At 39.4% G+C, this 22,612-nt stretch overlaps 1 protein-coding gene across 1 annotated transcript; it reads right to left on the bottom strand.

The window, feature by feature from the left end:
- Window positions 1–262: 262 nt before the first annotated feature.
- On the bottom strand, window positions 263–19,453 carry STEAP4 (STEAP4 metalloreductase; the record flags this gene model as incomplete). The annotated part of the gene is made up of 5 exons (XM_080610489.1): window positions 19,355–19,453; window positions 4,237–4,692; window positions 2,342–2,869; window positions 1,539–1,703; window positions 263–532 (listed from the first exon to the last, which is right to left on the bottom strand). The coding sequence occupies exons 2-5, from the start codon at window positions 4,690–4,692 to the stop codon at window positions 263–265; spliced, it is 1,419 nt and encodes a 472-aa protein (XP_080466615.1). The 5' UTR covers window positions 19,355–19,453.
- Between the last annotated feature and the right edge of the window lie 3,159 nt (window positions 19,454–22,612).

Below are 22,612 nucleotides of genomic sequence, written 5' to 3'. Positions count from 1 at the left end.
AGTGAGGGTGAATATACAAGGGACAATATACTGAGCAAAAGAGAGTGCCTGCACCTGTGTGAAGGCATGTTTGGGGTGCAGGAACTCAATGGCCTCATTTAATTTGTAGTTTAAACTTGTCATTGGGGTGGCTTTATTTTAAAAATGTCCTGGCCAAGTTTTTAACTTTTTCTCTCACTCTCCAGATAAAGGAGGCTTATGATTTCATTTTGATATGCCTTCATAATATTTTTCTTCTTTTTGATAATGCAAGTTAGTCTAATTATACAGCAGACTTGTTGATAATGTAATGTGACTGTTCTGAGTATTGGGGATTCCTCTCCCAGCCCTGTCGAATTCGCGTGAGAGGTCTGTCTAGACAAGGAAATATCAGCACAAATTTGACAACCAGCACCATGCACGGAATAATGAGGGAGAGCATATAGGCATTCGGAAGATACCATCTGTACGATGATGGGCTCAGGAACCGTTTTCCACCATAAACCAGTGTGTGTGCTGTGCACAAAATCAGTGTCAGATATCCCAGTTTGGACTAGGGGAGAACAAAGGAAAAAAAGAAAGAAGTGGAGGTTAAAAAAGTAAATTAATCCAGAGCAAATGCAATTTACAGGACACAGTAAGCTTTGCGAAACATGTGAGCTTTGGGACTAATTGGGGACTGCTGAAATGAAACTGTTTTATATAATATAAAGACTCTTACTTTTTTTTAAGTAGAGATTCATTCAAATGGATTTAGGTGAAACACATTTCTTTGGGGTTTTTTTCTACATCAACAATCCTGATAATTTTTGCTAGCTCATACATCCTGCCTGGTGGATGTCATATTTGTGAATATATAGAGAAAACACTGCAATTCAGTGGAGAGATCCAAGCTTTTATATGCTCTAGTGCTAATCCATCCAGAAACACCATACTGTGCAAGTTTCTGGCCTTGATAAAACATTCATTGGTAGTAATTTCCCTTTCCCTTGCCTCCCCTCCCCTGCCAGCCCAGCTCCTGCAGAGGCATGGCAGCTTGCACCGAGCTTCCTCCAAACAGGGGGCTGAGATTATAGTGTTATCAAGAGCAGCCTGTTGATAGGCACATCGGTTTTTAAGGTCTGCAGAAACTGCTTGGCATTGAGAGGATCTGAGTTATAAAGTAATTTTTCAGACCCATTTTAACTGAATTATCTTATGAACCAACAAAATTGACCCAATAAATGGCTAAAATATTTTGTGACTTAGTATAATTGTGGAATTTGATAATTCCACAATGTCAGCTTTCTGTTTGTCATTTAGGAGCTCACGTCTTCCCAATTTTCTGTTGTTAATGTAGTAATCCCAGTTGTACCATAAGCAGCCGTCAGAGCAGCTGTGGTTCTTTACAGGTGAGCTGTATAGCTGTGCAGATTCTTTTTCCCACTGTGTGATGGTGGATAGTGCACACATCACATTTGGAGGTACTAATGGAGGAAAGCCTTAGGTCTGTAGTAAACCTGCCTGTGGCCATAGTTGAATAGGGAAGAAGGTGTTTTTAGAATAAATCTTTTTCTTACCTGTACAAATCGGAATTCTCTCCAGTTGACATTGTTGCTGACTGAAGGCAAGGAAGTTATTCCCAGAAGAACAAATAAAAAAAATCCTAAAATCCCCAAAGCCACGTAGGAGTCACTAAGCCAGGCATTAGTGGTGTCGAGTGGTTCTGTTTTATTGTTCAGGACCTGAAGAAAAGAAGAGCAGGTATATCTTTGTAATAGCAGTTTTAGGATCACTATGCAGAAAAAATATCCTTTGAATTAACTAGGAAATAAATCTTATATATTAACTCCCTGAAAATGATCAAATATTTACTTTGAATGCCTTCTCAGAAAGCAAAAGGGGCATTATATTATGTATAGGTTCCATGTACCTGTAATTGTGCTGTGTGTTTTACACTTCTGTAGGCCTGCTTTTGAGGACAGCTATGTGATCCTCTGTTGTTATATAAAGTCAGAAAGTCAAAATATGTGCCATTTTCAGAGACAAAATATGTGCCATTATTAAAGGTATATGGAGAAATGGGGAAGTGTATTTCTTTAAATTACTCTTAATGTTTACATTTCCCCCACTCATTTTATTCATACGTAGAATATTTAGGAGGAAGACTGAGGCCAGAAATCCCCTCAGCTCTGCGTAATATCAACAAACATTGGATATACCAGTGGTTAAAAGGAACACAGAAACTAGGAAAACAAGCCTGTTGTAAAGAACACTGAATTGTCCACATGAATTTCTGATGCTCAAGATAGATAGATAGATAGATAGTATTTGCAACAGGGCTGGAAAAAAAGGAAGACATAGGGGTGGGAACAAACCTTACCTGGGAGATGATTCGACCGCTCATTCTCCATCTTACAAAGTAGCGGATTGGGATAACAAGAGTGTACAAAACATGCAGGGAAGCAAATGCCAAGGCTACTAGTCCAAGTTGTTTCCTGCACAGCATCCATTTGTCCAGCCAGTCTGGGAAACGGTGGTATTTGGTACCTCTGTATAACTGAATAATTGCAGCCAGTACACCAGGAAGATAAACCAAGGCTAGAAGGATGAGTGCTAATATAGGGCAGATCCGATTTGGAATGGAAATTGCAATAAAGAATGAAAAGTCTTCATTTTCATAAACATAAGGATAAATCACATTGCGAATCAAACAGTAGAAGAAGAAGAACGCAGCTAGGCCAAAGGACAAAAGGATGGGAAACTTCCACATTGGAAAGAGCCGCAGAGGGTAATTTTCTATTTCCTGAGCAGCTAAGAGGGATCCCTGATCTAATGGAGTGAGACCCAGTGCACGAACAATATTCATCACCATTTGTTTAGCTTCCATGTCATCTCCACAGACAAACACCTGCAGCCAAAACCAAACAAAAGCTTTATTTAGACAGACATTAGTGACATTCTCTATTGCCATCTTGCCTAGGTATGGATGATGAGCACAAGCTTTCTAAGCTACTTGTTGGCTTCCCTGCTGGCTTTGATTTATATAGGCAAAAAGTGGCATATAGATACTTTCTTGGCCAACAAGTCCAAGAACAAGGAATATGAAACTTTAGGATTGTTTGAAGTGGCAAAATTTTGTATCTGAAAAGGTCAATATGTAACACACTTAGTACAAGTCTTTACCTAGAATGCTTGATACACTCTTCTGAAGACCTGCAAGCAGTTTGTAAGCACAAGATTTTATAGGAGTAAATAGGAGCAAAATTTTCAATAGGAATGAATAGGAACAAAGTTTTCAATTGCTGCTGCAGTCATCCAAAAGTCCTCCAGGGAACTGGGGACAGAGAACTTTAAAACATGATTGTCCTACAAAAAAAGTAAATATTATTTCTATTCAAGTCTATTAAAATAGTGAACAAATCATCTTTTCTGTGTGTGAGCAAGACAGTACTCTTTTGGAACTTTAGAAAGGGGCGATTTCTGCTGCCACTGGTATGATGAAGTCTTGTAGAGCTGAGGCTTGGAAGTCCTTGGGTTTGTAATTTAGCCAAAACCATTTATCTGGCAGCAGAAAGTGGAGCTAGCAATGGTTGAGTAGCTGTCTGATTTTGTTTGCTGTAAAAGAGCACTATCCCTCACAGTGCCAGAAAACAGGGTAATAATAAATGGTTTGCCTTCAGGTAAGCTGTTGTATTGCTTTCTATGACTAGCTCTGTGCCTGCTGGCTTGTGGTTAGGCAGCTGGTTAAAATCACACACTGTTGTGGTAAACTTCCATGGTGATGAATTCTCATTTAAAAAACTTTCTGAATTTATTCACCTTCCAGCTCACTTCTGTTGGCCATATACATTCTATTGCCCCATTATATCCCTTGCCTCCTTGTTTTTGCTCTTCTAATTCTATTTTTGCTTTCATATATTCCTCCTGTCTCCTTTCTGTTTAACTTTACAATCCTGGTGAACAAATGAGGTAACCCTCATTTCCTCCTGATTTGCTGTCTCTCTTTGTAGCTCTGCTATCTTTCTTTCCTTGATTCTCTAGTGTCTCCAAACACCTTCCTGAGTTCAGAGGCAAGCTATTGATATTCCTTGTCATGCTGTATTACAAGCCAAAAGTAAATTTCAGCTTACATTTAATTTTAAATGGTTGATTATAGTGAAAATACCATCTCAATCCTGTCTGATTTGTATATCCCATGTGTGTTTTGTCTAGCTGTGAAGAAGCTATGTAATACTTAACTCTATGGCGTAGGAAACCCTGGTTGCTCAGACTTACCTGCCGGCTTGCATCCAGTGTGCCTGACTGCAAGGCCCAGGCTGACACAGTGTTAAAGGCTTTCACAACCTTAGCTCCAGGCACCAGCTGAGCAAGGTACTCTGCATTGGATTCAGGATACTCATTTATTTTTAAGTTGTTGCTTACGTCCACCAGGACTTTTCCATGGAGGATTTCTGCTAGTGGTATAAGGAAGTTGTAGTGTTGCCTCTGGATTGCTATAACGATGATAGCAGCTTTCTGTGCTGCCTCTGCATGGCTCAACACCTCTGCACCCTTGGGAATCAGGCTGGATGTCTGTGTGCTCCGGCTTCCAAATACAACGGGATAGCCAGATTGAATCATTTTATGACCCAGGGCTCTTCCAAAATCTCCAGTTCCAAATATGCACACTGTCTCTCTTTTGTTAGAGGTGTTAGGAGCCAAAGCCATTATGTTGGAAGAATTTTTATTCATCTGTTAAAAAACAAAAGAAAGTAATAAGAGCAAATAAAGCAAAACATCAATCTCATGGCAATGAAAGTTTAGCATCCATTCTGGTGATACAAAATAGATACCTTAAAGTTTGCTTGCCTCTTAATATGCTTCCTGCACACTCTTTGAAACACACACTCTCGGAAGATTTCTGTACAGTTTTTAAAAAACAGTTCTGATTATTCACCTTTCCGTCTTTTACAGCACCCTCTTTTCCATCCAGTTTATGGATTTTAATATTCAGCTGAACTGTTACAGTTTTCCTCTCTCAAAGGGAAAGAAGGAGGAAAAGATACAGGAACACAGACAGCAAGGGTTACACATGTTTTAGAGTGATTTCTGCTTGCTTACGCTATATAAAAACATTGTAGAGGAGTGTTTCTAATCGGATTAGAATCTGGAAGGCCTTCTGTAAAATACTTGAATAGGAGATATTACAAAAGGTAACTATAAACCTTTCTGTTGTATTCAGTATTTCCTTAGTATGACTAGTCAGTGCTAGTTTGTTTTATTATTGTTCTTCAATTTCCTGAAGAATGTCTTGTGAAGCATTTGGACAGTGGAATTGGAACGTTTCATGTTGAACATCATAGATTTTTGATATTTATATATTACTCAATAAAATTCCATTTGAGGTTTTTATCTATCCTCCTTTACACTGTACCTGGAAGCTTCAAAGTCTTTAATGTATTATCTATGCCATAGCAGTACATATGCTCTGTACTTGCAGAGTGAGACCCATGATACAAATACAGAATCAAAAAGGTCTGCTCCAAAGGTCTTGCAGTAGGGCCACGTGCTGTGGTCCTCACTTTACAAAAGGTGAACTCAGACTGGAAACCTTAGTCCACGAGACAAACCTCCAGCAGGAGGTCTTGAGACACCCTTCTCTTGGCCTGGCCAGCAATTTAGTACTGAGAGCAGCCGTTCAATTTGCGGGAGCCCTGATTCAAGACTCACTGCATCACAGGTAACTGTCTTAATTAAAGCTGTGGGGATAAGTGATTTCTCAATTTTCAGGAAAAAAATGCATGAAATAAATAGTTAGCTATTATTAGTTAGTGAATGTCTTTGCTACTGCTGATTATTAACACTTTGCTTACATTATTCTGTGAATCACCATTCAGAATAAAAGTGCCATCTGGAAATACTGGGGTGATGCTCTTAATTTTCTTTCATATTTTTCTCTAGCCAGAACAGTTTTTGCTTTTTAAAAACCTGGCACAATTTTAAATTATTTGACCAAAAACTTGCGTTTGTTTGGTTACTAAAAGAATCAAGCCTGAACTTTCCCTACACTACAGTTCTGTGACCTAGAGTTAAGGACATGAGTCAAGGATGCGCACATCTTTTTGGCCTGTGCTGTCAGGTGTTAGCTTCGCTACCAAGATAGACAGAGAAATGCTTATCCTGAGGCTCATATGTGAAGATTTTGGCTTGAGCAAGCCCTGTATACAGCTAGCCTAGCCCTCAGTTGGCATCAGTGTCTGCTTAGCACTGTTCTTGCAGTGAGCTGCGGGAGCCCTGGGATTTAGAGAGCTGCCAACAGTTTGCTTCTGATCAGTAGGCAAAGGCATCGGCTCAGGCAGAGAAGGGCGTGAGGATCTGTGTGCTTGTAGCCTGTGTGGCTCGTGCAGGTCCCATGGGAGGCTTTGCAGTGCAGCAGTGTGTCAGCCCCAGATCTCCTGAACTGCAGGCCCAGCTACCCAGCTGGACTCTGTGTACTTTGTCAAGTAACACACTGATCATGAAAACAGAGCCTCAAAAGGACCCATCTGAATGTCTCCTGCATATTTGTGTGCTCTGACACGTGCATACAAATGCAAAGTACTTTGAGATAGTTAAAAATCATTCCCTGAGGGCTTTATTAATGTCTCATGAGGCTCTAATATGACTGAAGTGATAAAATTTTTTTGGGGGGATAGTCTGTATTTCAAAAAGAAGAGTTGCACATGTAATATTAATAAATGGTCCAACTCAGTACCTAGTAAGACCCAACCTTCCTTTTGTAATTTTTCCTTTTAACAAAGTAGGCTCCTGTCTAAAAGGAAAAATAAAATTTATTTATAACATGGGATTGTCCAGTTGAAAATGTCTCTATTTGCCCTCAAAAAAATCATTAAATTGTTGCTGAGTGAGCTGTGCAGATCAGTCTCCTCTCCAAAGTAAGACTGCAAAAACCCCAAAACTCAAATGGATGTTACCAGGTAATATATTTGATAGATCAGTTAAAGTTATGTTTTGTTTGAGCTCATGAAAGTATTTAATAGGGACATGAATCCAACAGCAAGAAATAAGTCTATAAAGTGCTTCTGTTTTTCACTGATACTGAACATCTCATTTGCTAGTGAACACGTGAACACTGAACTCATCTTGCCAGAAAAGAGAAAAAGAGAGAGATGAAAAGAAATATTAATGTAAGGAACATTCTTTTTCTTGGAGCACTGCACTGTCTAAGATGTAAAAGGACTTGTATAAGGCAGTGAATATTACTTCATAGAAAATGGAAGAGAGTTGAAACTGCCTTTAATACTGGAGGTCTAATTTAGCTGAATGCCACTTTTTAACTTTGCCTGAATGAAGTAAGCTGTATTTACCTTCTTTTCAAGAATTACTTCATAGGGATGCCCATGTTATGATACGATGGTACACTTTATATATTAGAAATAAAGCGGCCACCAATGAATCTTAAGCAAATTTAATATATTGTAAAACTGACATCAGTTCAATAGTGCATCTGCTACTTAATCACATGTAAGACAAGGCAAGTTTGCTTTTAAATCCCAGACCTCCTGGACCATGTCTCCTTCCAACAAAGACAGAAATTAACTTAGTTTTCTCCACTGAATCCTTTTTTTCCTTCCTTCCAACATGCCTTTGTGCCAGCTGGCTGATGTCAAACTAATGGGAGGTTGTAGGCTTTGTAGTGAACCTCTGGAGGTTACTTCAGGTAGTAGGTTACGGTACACAGACAGTGCATAGATAAATTCTGGCTTTGCTGTGTGAATTTGAAGAAAATGCAGCTTATGATGGCAGGTGGGTGGGTATAAAGTCAGAACAAGGAAAATGGCCTCACAAAGTCCATGACAGTGATAACGGCAATTGGAGAAGACAGTAACTTTCTCTAAGACAAGGTGTTTTATTGTCGTGCATCAGTGTGAGAAATGGAAAGCAGAAGTACATTGCAAAGGCCACAGGGCCACCCTGATGTCTGAGAGCTCAGCCCAAACAGCTGATGGCAGTGGGAATCTGCTCTGTGCCCATGGGTTATGCTGAGCACTCCCAAAGCACCAGAGGAAAACAGAAATGCCAGGAAAGAAGCATGTAGCAATTATTATCTGTTCTTTTGTATATGTAGCAATAGACTATCTCAGAAAAAGCCATAGAGATTTGTTTCCATGCGTTGTATTTTTGCTTATATCCAGACCCCTAACATTAGAGCACCAGTGATGCCTTTTGTTATCTGAAAGATAATCCATTTAAGCTTCTGTAATGATTAACTGTGTTTTTTCTCTTCTGCATTGTTGCTGTATTATTGTACACTGAATTATCCATTTTAAGGAAAATGGTGGTAATTTCTGAGTTTACTTGGTCAGTAATGATAAAAAGAGGAGCTGAAAATAAAAAGCTAACTGCAAAACTGTTGTTTCTATCCACTACATAAACTGCATAGGGGAACTGAATAAATGTACAATTCAGCAGTTACATGTAAATACTTTGGTATGTAGGAATTTGAATGAAGACAGGCACATTGCATTGCACATGGGAAAAAGTAAGGATTTCCTGTCGGAAGCAATGCCACAGGTGAAGTACAGTGCCAAAAGCAGAAAGACAGAGATGAGTTCCATCTCTGGACATAGGCTGGAGTGGATAATGGCAAGATCAGAAAGATGTGACATGGAGTGGTGGAGGAGAGGTCAGTGGAATGATTCAAAAGGTAGAAAGACAAGACAAAAGGAGCTGGAAAGAGCAATTTTATTATTCACATTTTAAAAGGAAGCAAACCAAATAACTCTGGTAGTGATCTCAAGATTATTTAGTCCATCTCCCTCCCTAAGGCAGGATGAAATATATTTAAATGGTGTGTGATGGATGCTTGTCTAACCTGTTTGTAAAGCTTTCCTGTGTTGTGGATGCTGAAGTCTTCCTTGCTTATTGCTTTCTCAACCATACGATTAGGCAGATTTTCCTACATGTAATCTGTATTTGCGTCCTCCACAGTACTCACAGGTGTCAATTTATTCCCCTTCTCTTTGCAGCAGCTTTTGTTGGACATGAAAGCGGTTCCCATTTCACCCTTTTCTTCTCTAAAGGAAACAACCCCAGATCTTTCCCTGCAACTCATGCTTCTGAGATTAGAGATGTTTCTTATGGCTTTCTCCTGATCTGTCAATGCTAAATTGCTCCAACTGTTAAAGTTGGGTCTAAAACTGAATACAATACTCTTGCTGAGATCTTACCAGATAGAAAAGGATTGCTTCATTTGCCCCACAGACAACACATCATCCCACTGTCACATTTGCCTTATTCACAGAAGCTGATTCATAGTCAGTTTGTGATGCATTAAGGCTATGAGTACTTTAACAAGTAGTGTGTAGCAACAGGAACCAAAATGTGGAGTGAAACAGCTGGTGCTGAGCATATGATATTCACTGTTCTCATGTATCAAGTATTTCCACCTTGGACTAACTTTGTTCTAGTACCACAGCCTGGTAGAATGCTCACTAGCAGCTGCAGTGCATTGGGATGCAAATAAAGCATGTCTTCTGGCTTATCTTTCATGGCAAGAATCTAGTCTTATATGCTTCAAGAGGTTTGTGTGGAGTAAAGCAAAGCTTGAAGAGTGGTGATCTGCTTCTACATCTGATCAGAACTGAAATATTAGAGTAAATGCATCTTGTTACTCCTGATCTTTTAATTGGACTGCTCCCACGCCACTTGCTCCACCCTCAATTTCTCTATTTCTTTCTGACTCAGAGATGTCTCATGCACTTGTCCCTATTGAATAGCACCATATTTTTTCAAACTGTAGCTTCAATCTGTCAAGACAATTTTGATTTCTAAGCCTGTCCTCTAATGTGCTTGTAGCCCTTTTCAACTTTGTCAGATTGTCAGCTTTAACAAGCATAGTGTCTATTCTAGCGTCTATGCCATTTAACAAAATTCTGGAACAGGATTTTTGCCAGGAGAGACCCCCTGTATATCTGCAATAAATGTAGTCTTCCATTTTGACAACGATTAACTGAGACACTGAAAATGTGTCTTTTGCTAGTTCTGCAGAACCTCACCTTAATTTAGGGTGCATTTTCCTATTACTTTTGAAAATCTTCTCTAACATTTACCATACTACAAACTTCACTCATGTCAAATTGCATAGCATCTGTGATTCACAAGGCCTGTTATCCTGTCATAAAAGGAAATGAGGTTGGTATAGAATGATTTGTTCTTGATTAATCCATTTGCCTATAACCCGTTTCTTTCTTATCTTCTATTTGCTTCCTCTGTTTGAGAATTGTATTAAATGGATTGGGCCATAATTCTGCACCTCCTCTTTCTTTTACTTAAGATAGCTGTTGTTCTTGCATTTCCAGTCTTTGAAAACTTTACCTCTTCTACACAGTTCTTAAAGATAGTTATTAATGGCTGTGGAAATGCTTCAGTTATGCCCTGAACAAAATTAAGTAAATTCCATTGCCCTTGCTGATCTCAAGTCATTTAACTCACCTGAGCACAGCCCCATCTCTTTCTTCTGTCACCTAGTGAGAATTTTCAGCTCTTTGCTACTGATGTAAACCCCTTTTGTCATGGTTGACCCTTCCAGTGAAGAAAGAGCAAAACACACATTACAGAGTTGACTTTCTTGGGGTCATTAGTCAATGGCTTTCTCTCAGTTGAGTGGTGGATCAATTCTTTCCTTGATTTTCCTTTAACAGTTTATGTTTTTACAGAAAGCCTCTTGTTATCCTAGATGTACTTTACTAATTACATTTCTTGTTGTGCTGTGTCTTTTCAAATCTTATCAACATATTAGTACTGTTCTTCCATGCTTGTCCATAGGTTTTGATTTATATATGTTGTTTGAATTTCAGTTGTTTCTGAAGAACTCACAGCTCCAGCCACATAGCTGACTTACTGCAGTCCTTGCTCTGCATAGCAATCTTTGTGTCTCTGCTTTTAACAGTTTCTTTAAGCAGCTGCCAAATCTTCTGACCTAATTTTCTTCTCAAATTGTGCTTCTTATGGAACATCACCTTCCCACCTTTAGAATCTAATATACTCTGCTTATTATTCTGCTAGGTGGACAAATCTGTTTCTGAGGACTTGATCTCATCTGGTAGCCTGGGATGGCTCCCAGCTATGACAGAACCTCTGTGTTTTCCTGTCTCTTATTTTTCAAAAACTTCTAGGGTCTATGTTCTTTTATCTTTTGATTCAGAGCAAAAGCTTAGAAGATGAAGCAGGATAGAAGGGCTATGAGAAGCTAAATGGTCAGATCATTGCCAGGAGTTTGTTCCACAGCCATGTAAAATAAAGGTTTATAAGTAGAGTAAGGAGAGAGTTAATGGACAACACAGCTCTGATCCAGGTAGGTTATGGTGTTGCCTACTATAGGAACTAGTCTCAAGATTTATAACACTGATCTATATATCTTTTTTTTTTTTAAGCTGATTGATTGTAAAAATCATAATCCCAAAGGTGGTCAGTCATAAAGATGATATGCAGAACAATTATTAAGGGAGCGTACCTTTAAAAAGAGCCTTTAAGACCTTTAAAAGTCCTTCTTTCAATGTAAATTAAATATTTTGACTGCTATTTCCTTGTAAGCAACAGCAGGATGTTTTGTATGTTCACTAACCTTCAGTGTTTAACACTGCTGATACAGTAGTGAAACCAGGACATCTGGGATAACTGGTTTGCATTCAGACCATGCCCTCCTGTAGATCTCATTTTAAGCTGCTGACATGACATCTTACATCTCACCTTAACTCCACTTTTCTTTAAACACAGAGGATTTGCCTGTTTCTGTTTTTTTTTTTTTTTTTTTTCTTTTTTCCAAATCTCTCATTATCATTACAGCAAGGATTAGCATTTCTCACACAGCATTCACATATTTAAGTCCTTAAGCCTCTGCAAAAGGTCTTTTTCAGTCAAAGCTCTGTATCTCTCTGGTCAGAAAGCACTTGAAAACATGCAGTTCCTTATGTGGGTTCAAGACCTTGTTTACTTAGTTTGAACATAGGACTGAGCACATTGCAACTCATTTCACTCATTTCTCCAACACAGATTCAAATCATGTCTCATATCAAACACTTTGAAAACATATTCTCACCACCACAGATTGAAACTCCAACATGCTGTTGGACTTGCCATGATTACACGTCTTAATCCTGCTGGGCAACTGTGAGCTGATCTTGAATTGGCATTTATGGCGGAACTGGTGAAAATAAACACTTCAGAGGTGTCCTGCAGACCTTCCTCATACCGCTTTGAACAGACTAAAGAAGTTTAATCAGGTTTGCTTCCCGAATGTCTCTATGTGCACCTGATCCTTCCCTACCTGAAAAATTGTCCTTCTCAATCATGGGTGGGCTGCACTTGTGATAACCATGGTGCTTTGACACCATGCTAATGACATGTACTCATGATGGTGGCAGAAAGAACAGTGCCTACAACCAAAAGTGTCAAAGACAGTGGAAATGACCTTTCCCTTTCCTTTTCTCTTTCCCTCTCTGTCTCCCTTTCTTTTTCCCTTTCCTTTTCCCTTTCCTTTCCTTTTTTACATTGTCTCTTTTTACATTGTTTCCTTCAAATCCCTGGATACCTGCAGATGGGCATGGTGAGCTTTAACCACATAAATAAATAAATAAATAAATTCATATTTTTGTTTGGAATTGTACTTTTTTCAATGGTGATTTTTAGTTTCTCATGCTGCCAAGTTCTCCAGAGTTAAACAGCTTTGTTCAGGAATAGACTTAATTCTCATAATTGTCCTAGGTGTTTATTGCATGTACTGGCAAGTAGAAGTCATCCCCAAGTGTCTTTATTTCTTTTTTTGTAAATGAGAATCCTGCTTTGTCTTGTTATCTATGATCAAAAGCTGCGTATTAGACAAAAGTGTCCTAATAAGCTAGAATTACATATAGTACCCTATTAAATATAGCAGAAAAAGAGAATGATTAATACTTAATTTCTTGCATATGTAGTACTGCAGCTTTGGAAGTATCTTTATGAAGTATTTCACACATGCATAATGTTCAGTAATCCTGGTGTAGCTTGGAAAATAGGTGAAATGCGGTTTAAAGTCTCCTCAGAAAGACACATACACTACTCTGAGGCAATCTTATTTACTTAGAATTTCATTTTACCATTCCCACAGAGAAAGAATGCACTCTATAACAAATACTGTTTCTTATAAACTGACAGTTTTAGAACCAAATCTGCCCTAAATTATAAACTGCATTTTCTGTTGCTTGATACAGCTAAAACTGAAAGGCATGTAGCTAAACTACTCTCTCATGATTAATCCAGTACTTAAAACCATAAAGGAAATAGCAGAATAGCTCCTAACAAATGTATTACAACAAATTATTCATGAATTTTCTTTCAAGCAAATGAATATCTGCTGTTCTTCTCAGCAGAAAATCCTGGGCTCTGAGTTTTGACAAAGCTGATAAAAAATAATTGTTTGAGACAATAAATCCTCCTACAGAGGACATTGCATTTCCCACATCTTCACTTTTTATCAGGAGAACACTAAAGCTGCCTGGAGGCTCTTCAAACAGATGAAGTATAGGGCTAAATAGATGTGCTTAATGTTGTCTAAATCATAGCAAAGTACTGAAAGAGCTGGAAACCTCACCACCTCCAGCTGCTCCCATAAACACATAAGACCCAGCTATAACTTGAGTAATTTCCTCAGTCTTCTCAGGGCTGTTGTACTGCTCTGAGGTACGTAGGTATTAAGTTTTAACCCAGCCTAGTCAACTGCAAGGAAAATGAAAATATTTCATAAAACTCTTGAAGGTGAGCAAGGGTGAGAAGGAGAGACAGACCTGCCTACAGCACAGGGGCGCTGGACTGGCCCCAGGTGAATCAGGAGATGTCCTGGGACCTTGAAAAACATGTTTTCAGATCCCTCATGTGGAGAAGCACCTCCTGGAGTCCTGCTGATTCTCCCTCACTGTGAAGCTATTCTTTTGAGCATCTTTTATCTGCCATTTAGAGACATTAACAAATAGCTCTGTCTCATAGAAAAATAACACTAGAAATAATGAAAGCCTGGCTTCCTATGGGTTTGTGTTTCTTGGCTGATTACAAGTGCTGATTGAAGCTTCTTTCCAATCACAGTAGATGACTTCTATGACATTTCTTCTCATGGATTTTTACGTCTTTTAAATGTATATAGTCACAGTATAATCCTTCATTTTTCAGGACTCTTCTGTGGCGTCTTCAGCTGCATTTTTTCATGCAAAAGAAGGAAAATGGAGCCCTCCCTCTTCCTAGTAAATTTGTTTGAAATCATCACTAAAAAAATGATTGAGGAACGCATATAAACATACATACACTCATATACATCTGCATGATCAGAGGAATCTCACTTCCTACAGAAATCAGGCTCAGGTAATGGACACCTTAAAAAGTTCATGATGTACACACACCCACACGTGTGTCTACCACCAAAAGAGAAGCAAACAAGTGAGAAATGGCTCTTTGGTTGAGACCCTGTATCATTGAGTCTATTGAAGGGCACAGAGGATGAGGCAGGGCATGCTATTTGGGATGCCTTTACTGAAAGCCCATCAGTAGGATACATGGAGACTGGAATTAGCTGGCATTACACTAGCAACCAACCAAAATCAGACCTTCAGAGTACTAAGAAATGTGAGAGTTCAAAGCCACGTATTTATTATGAGCTCTAGGAGCCTGACTGTTTTCCCATTTACACTAATGGAATTGTTGATTCTCAGTTAGCTTGCTTTTGGACTAGGTTGGCACAAGTGGGAAGAAAATGAAGCCCGGATGCTTCTTAACACCTGTGATAAAATCAAAGGCGAAGTGGCTGCTGCAATGCAGTGACAATGTTCTTGGCTGTGTTATGCTCTTAGAAATCTGAAGAGTGAGAAGGGAAAGTATGATGAGAGATTTAAGAAAAACAAGCATGAATATGAAGGTTTCGTGCCAAAACAAATATATGTGGATTTGCAACATGTCTGGAATGGGGCCAAGCAGATTTTACAGATTTTGCTCTGTGTTCTTGGTTACACAAGCCTAAACACAAAAACGTGTTTAAAGATGTGATTTAACAGTGGATAACTTTATCAGCTCCCTTATTCACTTAATATAAAGTACATTAAATGTATCTATTTGCTTCTTTTGGTTTTCTTTTTTTCTTTTGGTTTGCTTTCTTTCTTTTACATAGACTTGAACATTTTCCTCTCCTACTTGACTGCATTTGAGTGGCACCTGCAGAGACATGCCTGCCTTCAGGACAAAATGAATGCTGATAATTTCATAAAGAAATCATGCTCCTCACAAAAAAAAAAAAAAAAAAAAAAAGAAAAAAAGAAAAAAAAAGAGACAGTTTTAAATGCTGTTGCATTTTTTAGCAAGAAAAAATTCTTATCTGGCAATTTTAAAAAACTAGCTTTTTCTCAAGATGGAAGAAATTTTCCTTATTACTGAGCCAGTAATTTCAGGGTAGCATCCTATACTGAGAAATGGAAAGATCTAGGGTTATTTTCTTGACAGAGCTCCTTTTTGGTTCATCTCAGGTTTTTCAGATGCCCGAGCTGAACATTGTAGTGGTAGTCCCTGACCTGGCAAGCAAGATGAGTGTGCATAGCAGTGGCTTACTGCCTCAGCTCCTAGCCCAGGCATTGGTGCAAAGGAAACCTCTCTGCCAGAGTACTGCCTGTGAGCTACAGCTCTTGGAGCACAGCACTGCCACCAAATTGCTCACAGTGCAGCACGGGGCAGCCAGCATTATCCTGTGCTATGGTCCACCATGTAGAGGCATAGGAAACTTTACACAAGACCTCTTACAAATCGCTGCTGCCTGAGCCCTCTTATGCACAGCCTGCCACCTTCAGAGGGAAGTCACCCTGGTTTCTACCTTCTGCTTTCTCCTGGGTCTTAGGCAAGGCCAGTGGCTATCTCTTGTTCCTGCCTCTGTGAAATATGTGGGGTCAAGACATCAGTTACACTTTTTGTTCTGCATGTCAAGACCATGCAATAGGCAAGAAAGGAGTATGACAGGCCCTATGTATGCAATTGGAAAGAAGGGAAAGGTATTTGGGACGTGATATGGAACAGAGACAAATGAACAGCTTCTGTGTTCTGACTAAACTTAGCTGAAGAGGAAAGAAGAGAATGCCAGGAGGTACGAAACAAAGTGTCATGCTGCTTTTGTAATTGCCTAATTGGACAAAATAATTGTCTCCTGCAGGGTGACCCTCTCTTGCGGCTCCAGCAAGGAAACACAGTACAAAATGAGGAACTGGATTTTCTGAATAAACTTATTGTCTTTATTGCATTACCATTTTATGCTATTGTGATTATTACATAATTACCCACTTGTGAGTACTTATATCTTTTTACATATTTCCTGCTCTTACAGTCCTTATAGCATAGGACCACCCAGAGAAATCCTTTGTCAAACATTCCGGTGCTCTAACAATGCCAGAAAGTGTTTTGTTCTTTGGCAATCAACTTCACTAAATTTCACAGCACTTAAGGCCCATTTATCTAGAGGCCTACAGAAACTTGCTCACATAGTTGGTATCACTAATGGATTGATGACAGGCAGCAGTAAAACCCTTTGATCCCAGTCCTCAGGTGCTGTAACTTGTCTGAGGTGGATGGCTGAGCTGCTTCCTCCATTGATCAAGCAGTTTGTAGCAGATTATTATAATTAAGCACCTTTGAAGCGCCAAGTTGTATGAAGCTCTGGTGCAGTTCAGGTTGTAGAAGTCAAATGAAATTTATTAATATTCTCATTTTTATGGGATATCATGCTGACTATGGAAATGGTTTTTCTACGCATTCAGATTTGTCCTGCTGAGCCTGCTCTGCTTGGGAAAAGCACATGGAGGGAAATCATCCAGAGCTGAGAACCTGTCCTCGCTCCTGATTTAATCTTAACCTCATGTTTTTTTAAGCAAGTCATGGGATCTGCATCTCCCAGTGGAGCTTTAGACCCAGCCTTGCTGCTGAACCAGGGTGATCTGTGGCACTTTGCCAGTGCGACACACAAAGCAGCTCAGCCAAGCATAAGAAGAACAGTCCTGAGCCATGTAGCCTGAAACTGTACCTGAAACTGTGCCTCCACCACCAAAGTCAGAGCATTCCTCCAGTAATACCCCCAGGAAAGAGTCACCTCAACAGTTTAGTAAAGAAAATCACTTTTGCCATTGTGCCTCAGGGTTGTACTCAGTAGTCACTATGAGGCTGGGAGGCAGCTTTGTCAACCCTCTAATTAATGCTTTTGCTGGCAGCTATTCCCTCTCCTCCTCTGTTTCCAAGAATCATGGATATAACTAGCACTCACCCAGGCTGCCACTCACTGCCTGCCACAGCCCTGCTGGAGCACCCTGCCCAAACTGCAGCAGCAAACAGGAGAGAGCTGTCATCAGCAGCCCAGAAAATGCTCCATGAAGACGTTTGAGAGTGCACTCATTTCTCACAGCCCTGTCCACAACATCAAGTAAGTGAATTTACTATTTCATGCTCTCACTAAGGGGAATACATGTTGGAGAAATTCTGGAAATGAAGAGGGCATGTGGGTCTAAACAATGACGTCAAAAGAGGAAAAAACACACCAATTTTTATTCTAGAGCATGCAGGGACAAAACCTCCCATGTGTGAACTGCAATAAGCTTCTTTAAAGGTAACATTTGAATAACTGTCCCTACTTTTTCTTCCCTAGAAACATCTTTCAAAAGCCAAAGTCAATATATATTAAAATCTAAATAGAATAAAAAAGAAGTAAAAATGCCAACGTCTATAAAACGTCCACAGAAGATGTTTAAAAAGTTTCAGTTCCACTCTGCTAGCACTGTCACTAAGAATGGGAGAAATAGTGGGCTCAAATTCTGAAGTTACCAGATAAACAGGTTGTAATAAAACTAGATGGAAAGCAGTGAGTGAGGCCTTAAAATATGCAGTTTTTAACTGCTCTCCTTGAAAATCTCATTGCTGTCTGTGGTTTCGAAGGACTGCGTTTGTGGGAAGGAAAAGGTCTTTCTGAGCACCCCGTGCCCATGATAGGCACATTGCTGTGGTTTTCTCTTTGGACGAGCTGTGGTATGGTCCTGTGAGATTAGTTGCCATTAGCAGTGGATTGCATTGTTTCACTCAAGAGCAGCGTAGACTGCATGTCACCTGCCTGCTCTGCCATGTGCAACATGGCACTGTACGTGATGGGAGACAGCTGAGTCGGCTCCCAGGTGAGCTCCTGCTCTGAAATAAAGCACTAAGGTAGGCAATGCACTTTGTTGTTTCTCACCGCAAAGTAAACCCTTTATCTGCTTATCATTTCTGCTTGTAACTAAGAGAAGTAATTAAAAAGTGCCATCTGCCCAAAACTGTACAAATATGAAAAGTGCTTAATATGTTTGTATGAGAAAATTCTAATATGGACAAAGAAAGTACAGGGATGCTTGATTTCTCAATGACTATTGGAATATTTTGGTATGTAGTTACAGAACTACTTCATGCTACTCTAAGTCATTGCTATGAAAAAATTTAGGAGCTTCAGGAAGGCCACATCTAAAAAATAATTTACATCTTCCAGTAATTGCATCATTTTATAAAGTCTCAACAGTGCTGGAAAAATTGGCTTATAGTCTGAATGACAGTTTGTGTGGCAGATTTAGAGGGGATATGAAATTTTCCCATATCAAAGCTGAAAAAGAGTTCTGACAGCTGCAAATTCTCTCAGAATTAATAATGTGGAGCTGTTATAAGACAATATTTAAGAAAAATTAATTTCTTTTTTCAGCATTGAAGCACTTGCTTATCAAATATTAAAAAGCATTAAAATTTGTGTGCTGCCTGAACAGGAAAAGAAAATGTGTATATCATAGAATCATAAAAGAATCACTAATTCCAACTGTTATTAGTGCTAGCTTATGATTTGGGGTAAATCAAGCACTCTTGGAGTATCTGTACTTGCTACTAAAATTCAAAACAGAATCTTGGCCCTGGCTTAGGAAAGAATATCTGCTTTCTAGCTTCATCATTTAAAATCCACTGACCAATCCTTATCTGCAGAAGCTTTCTTCACTTTAACTATTGCAAGCACCTCTGGAAGATTAAATAAACTCGTTATCTGCTACGTAAGCTCTCTGAATACCAATTGACTTATCTGAAGTTCTGGTTTGTCCTAACTTTACAGATACAAATCTTTCCCTATGTCAGCTTTTAATGACTAATATAATGTCAACACAAAACCAGGAGACATGGCCTGGTTTTGGATTTTTCTGTCTAGCAGGGAGAAAGGATGGCATAAAATTTTAGCAGGAGGCTTACATATTTAAGTTCAAGCCCACCTAAACTCCCCCCAGGTTGACAGTTTAGCCATTCTGCTCCCCATTGCCATCTGCAGAGGAGAGACAAACCGGTGTCTCGTCTACGTGAAACTCACCTGTGCACTTAACCTGCTGCAGTCCCCCTAGCCAAGGCAGTGCTTTCGCAGCTGGTGGGATGCTGCTTGTGCTGGAGTAAGAGACCTCAGGAGCTGCAAACAGGTCCTATCCCTGGGAGCAGAGTGCAGAAACCCCAGCAGCCTGGCCAGCATTTATGTAGTGGAAGCCAGGGTGAGTGCACAGGGGAGGGTGAAATGAGGGGATGTTGCAAGCCTTGTCTGGCTGTGCGGGTTGAAAGAACTTCCCGTCAAAGTCTCAGGGAAAGTCCCAGCCCTTGTATTTACAGCTGAAGTGAAGCTGTGGTTGCTTTTGTCATGCTGGCACTGACTTGCCCCTTGGCTATCAGCCAGAACTAAGGTTTGGCCGCATTCGCCCACTCTTGGAAGACTAACCTGAGAACTCTAGAAGCCAAAAATATTGTTGCAACTATTTGCCTGGAAGGGGAGTTGCTTTTTTTTGTGTTAGGGCTCTTCTGTGCCATTCCAGCTATGCGTAGGGACAGTAAGAATGTCATATTGAAAGGAATTTGGCATTTGGGTGGTTGAAAGCACCTGATCTCTGAGGTTCTCTAGATATTCTTGGCAGCTACAATGATCCTGTGGAGCCAGAACCTGAGATGGATATGCATTGAGAAATGAGCTTTTAAGGGATAACCCCCTGGGAGAATGCAAAGCTCTTCATGTTACACATCTGTTTAGAATGGAAGATAATGCAAGACAAATGCCTTGAACATCAAGAGATCACTGAACTGCATCATAGTCCAGACAGGAGAAAGGGGATAAGAGGGTCCCACTAGCACTGAGATTTTAAAAGAAGTTTGGAAAATAAATTGAAAGAGATTTAAATAGTATTGCAGTCTGGATTTGCAAGCAATGCCTGCCAGTAAAAAGGAAGAAAGCAGAAGAAAAAGATTTTTTACGTCAGCTTGCCTTTGGGAGACTTACTGGAAAAAGTAGGAAAACACAATAAAAGGGGAAAAGAGAACTTAAAACATAGAGCTGATCTCTAAAAAAGAAAAAAGAAATGACAGTAGTTCCATTCAGAACAATCTGTGACTGTGCTAAGACTGAAGAAACCATTTCTGAGAGCTTGAGTTCTAGAGAAGAGATCAGATTTAGTTTGATATTTAGGACAGTAACATGTCACTTGTAAATCAGTCACAGTAAAATGTCACTTGTGCACTGTTACAAAAAGCACAAGCCAATGTGATGCTTGAACCACTGGAAAAGATCCAGGAGTTGAAAAAGGTGACATCCTTCGGAAGACCGTGGAATTCAGCAAGATGCACATGGCATTGGCAAAGCTAATGACTTGGCTCAGAATGTCTTACAGGTGGAGCAAAGGGCACCAAGGCAGTGGACATGTCTGGGGTTAAACACTGCAGTATTCATTTTCATCTGAGCCATCAACTAACATGCTACCAAAAATAGTGTTATAACACAAATTAAAACCTACAGAGAGTGGAAAGGAAGGCAGTTGACTCTCAGAGCTTAAAATTATAAGGCTAAAGCTACAGAAGATGTGTGAGCAATAAATGTACAAATTTGTAATGGAAAAAAAGTCAAGTGCTATGCGCTTGAGAGCATCAAGGTGATCTAAGCGAGGTGATCCTGTGTGAGAACATGAGCAAAAATCTGAGAAATAATTTGAAGCCATTTCCCAGTGGCTAAATACCTTATGAATATTAAAAAAAAAGGCAGGAAAGGGTTGAATTGTCCAATTCTCAAACCTATGTGATCCCTTCACACTGTAAGGCCGTGCTTTAAGGAGGAGCTGTGTACACTTATTGCTTTGGAATGACTGGAGGAACTGACAGAGTAGTTCTTGTAATGTACTTGTAGAAAAGATGGATGAAACCCTTTTTTTGTCCATAGATACACCTGAAGGAACAAAAAAGGTCTGTTACTCTACCGAGGGGAGATACAGTCAGTGACAAATATTTCTCTGTCCCTAGTACATCGTTGGGCTCCTGGTGGGTGTTCATATTAAGAAAAAGAAAAGAGATTTTTTGAACTTACATGAAACTTTTCTATGATTCTATGAAACCTTTGTGAGCTGCACTCTTTTCTCAGATGTCTATTTGGGCTGCGTTTGGCACCTGAGGAAAAAAGTGATAAATTTTTCATGCCTTTCAGGTTAGTAAGATTTACACAGATGACATTTAGAACTGATGAAAACACTGGCTCAGAGCAGCCATGGAAAGAAACTGTGCTTCTGGGCTGAAGCTGGACAAACAACACTGCCATGTAGCACAAATAATAACATACTTGAAGAAAAGTGAGCACAACCCCCAAGTAAATCACCAGAAAATATCCAGCGATTTGTGTTCTCCAACAATATTTGGGTGCTGAATTGTAAAAAGAAACATGTACCTAATGTAGCTTCTTGAGAGTGCCATCACGATGATCTCAACGTAACTTGTAAAAATTAAGAAAGAAAAGGAATTAATAAGACATTTCAGACCTGAGAGTAAAATATCTGTGGGGGCTTTTGGGGTGTATGTTGACGTAGTCCTTTTAAACAGTGTGGAAAAAAACAAATGACCACAGTAGTTTATGAGTTAAAAAAACTTAGGTGTACTCAGAAAAAAAGATTTAATCTTAGTCATGGAAATAAACAAAACTGTACATTTTTATTTACTGAAGGCCAGGGCTATTTGAAACTGATTATAAATCATAAGAAATTACCAAACAGACCCTGGCCAGTGGTTATTTTTCATTATTTTTCAGTTATGAACTGTGACTTGCAGCTTCAATATAACCTTGAAATTGCAAGCAAGATTTCCAGAGTATTAGACAATGGAGCCAAATCCAGAGAGATATTTGTACATCACTCTTATTGCAACAATAGCTACTGAGGCTGAGGTGCTTCAGAAAACAATTCGTATCATGAATGAAAAATCAAATTTAGCCTGAAAACATGAAAGTGGTAAGCTTGACAGTACTACTGGGAAAGATCTTCCAGAGCATATGTGCGGCTAATTTCAGGATTCGTATGTATAAGCAAAAGGCCAGAGACATCTTATACTTGAGTCTCAGCTGAGCAGTTGTGTTTAGAAAGAAAATAAGGCACATTATATGTAGTGTGGCCATGGTGAAGGGCATGTCTAATGGAAGAGTTTACAGAAAAGCAGGAAAAACTTGAACTGTGAGAGGATATGCTTATTTGTGCTTCCTGTGTGTTTGTATTCCAAAGCATTATTCTCCTTTTCCTTAGATAGCCTTCCTATCTATTACTATTTGCCCCTGAGAAGATGA

This window comes from Psittacula echo, assembly GCF_963264785.1.
Source record: "Psittacula echo genome assembly, chromosome: 2".
Lineage (NCBI taxonomy): Eukaryota > Metazoa > Chordata > Aves > Psittaciformes > Psittacidae > Psittacula > Psittacula echo.
This window is presented reverse-complemented; position numbering and strand designations above follow the sequence as displayed.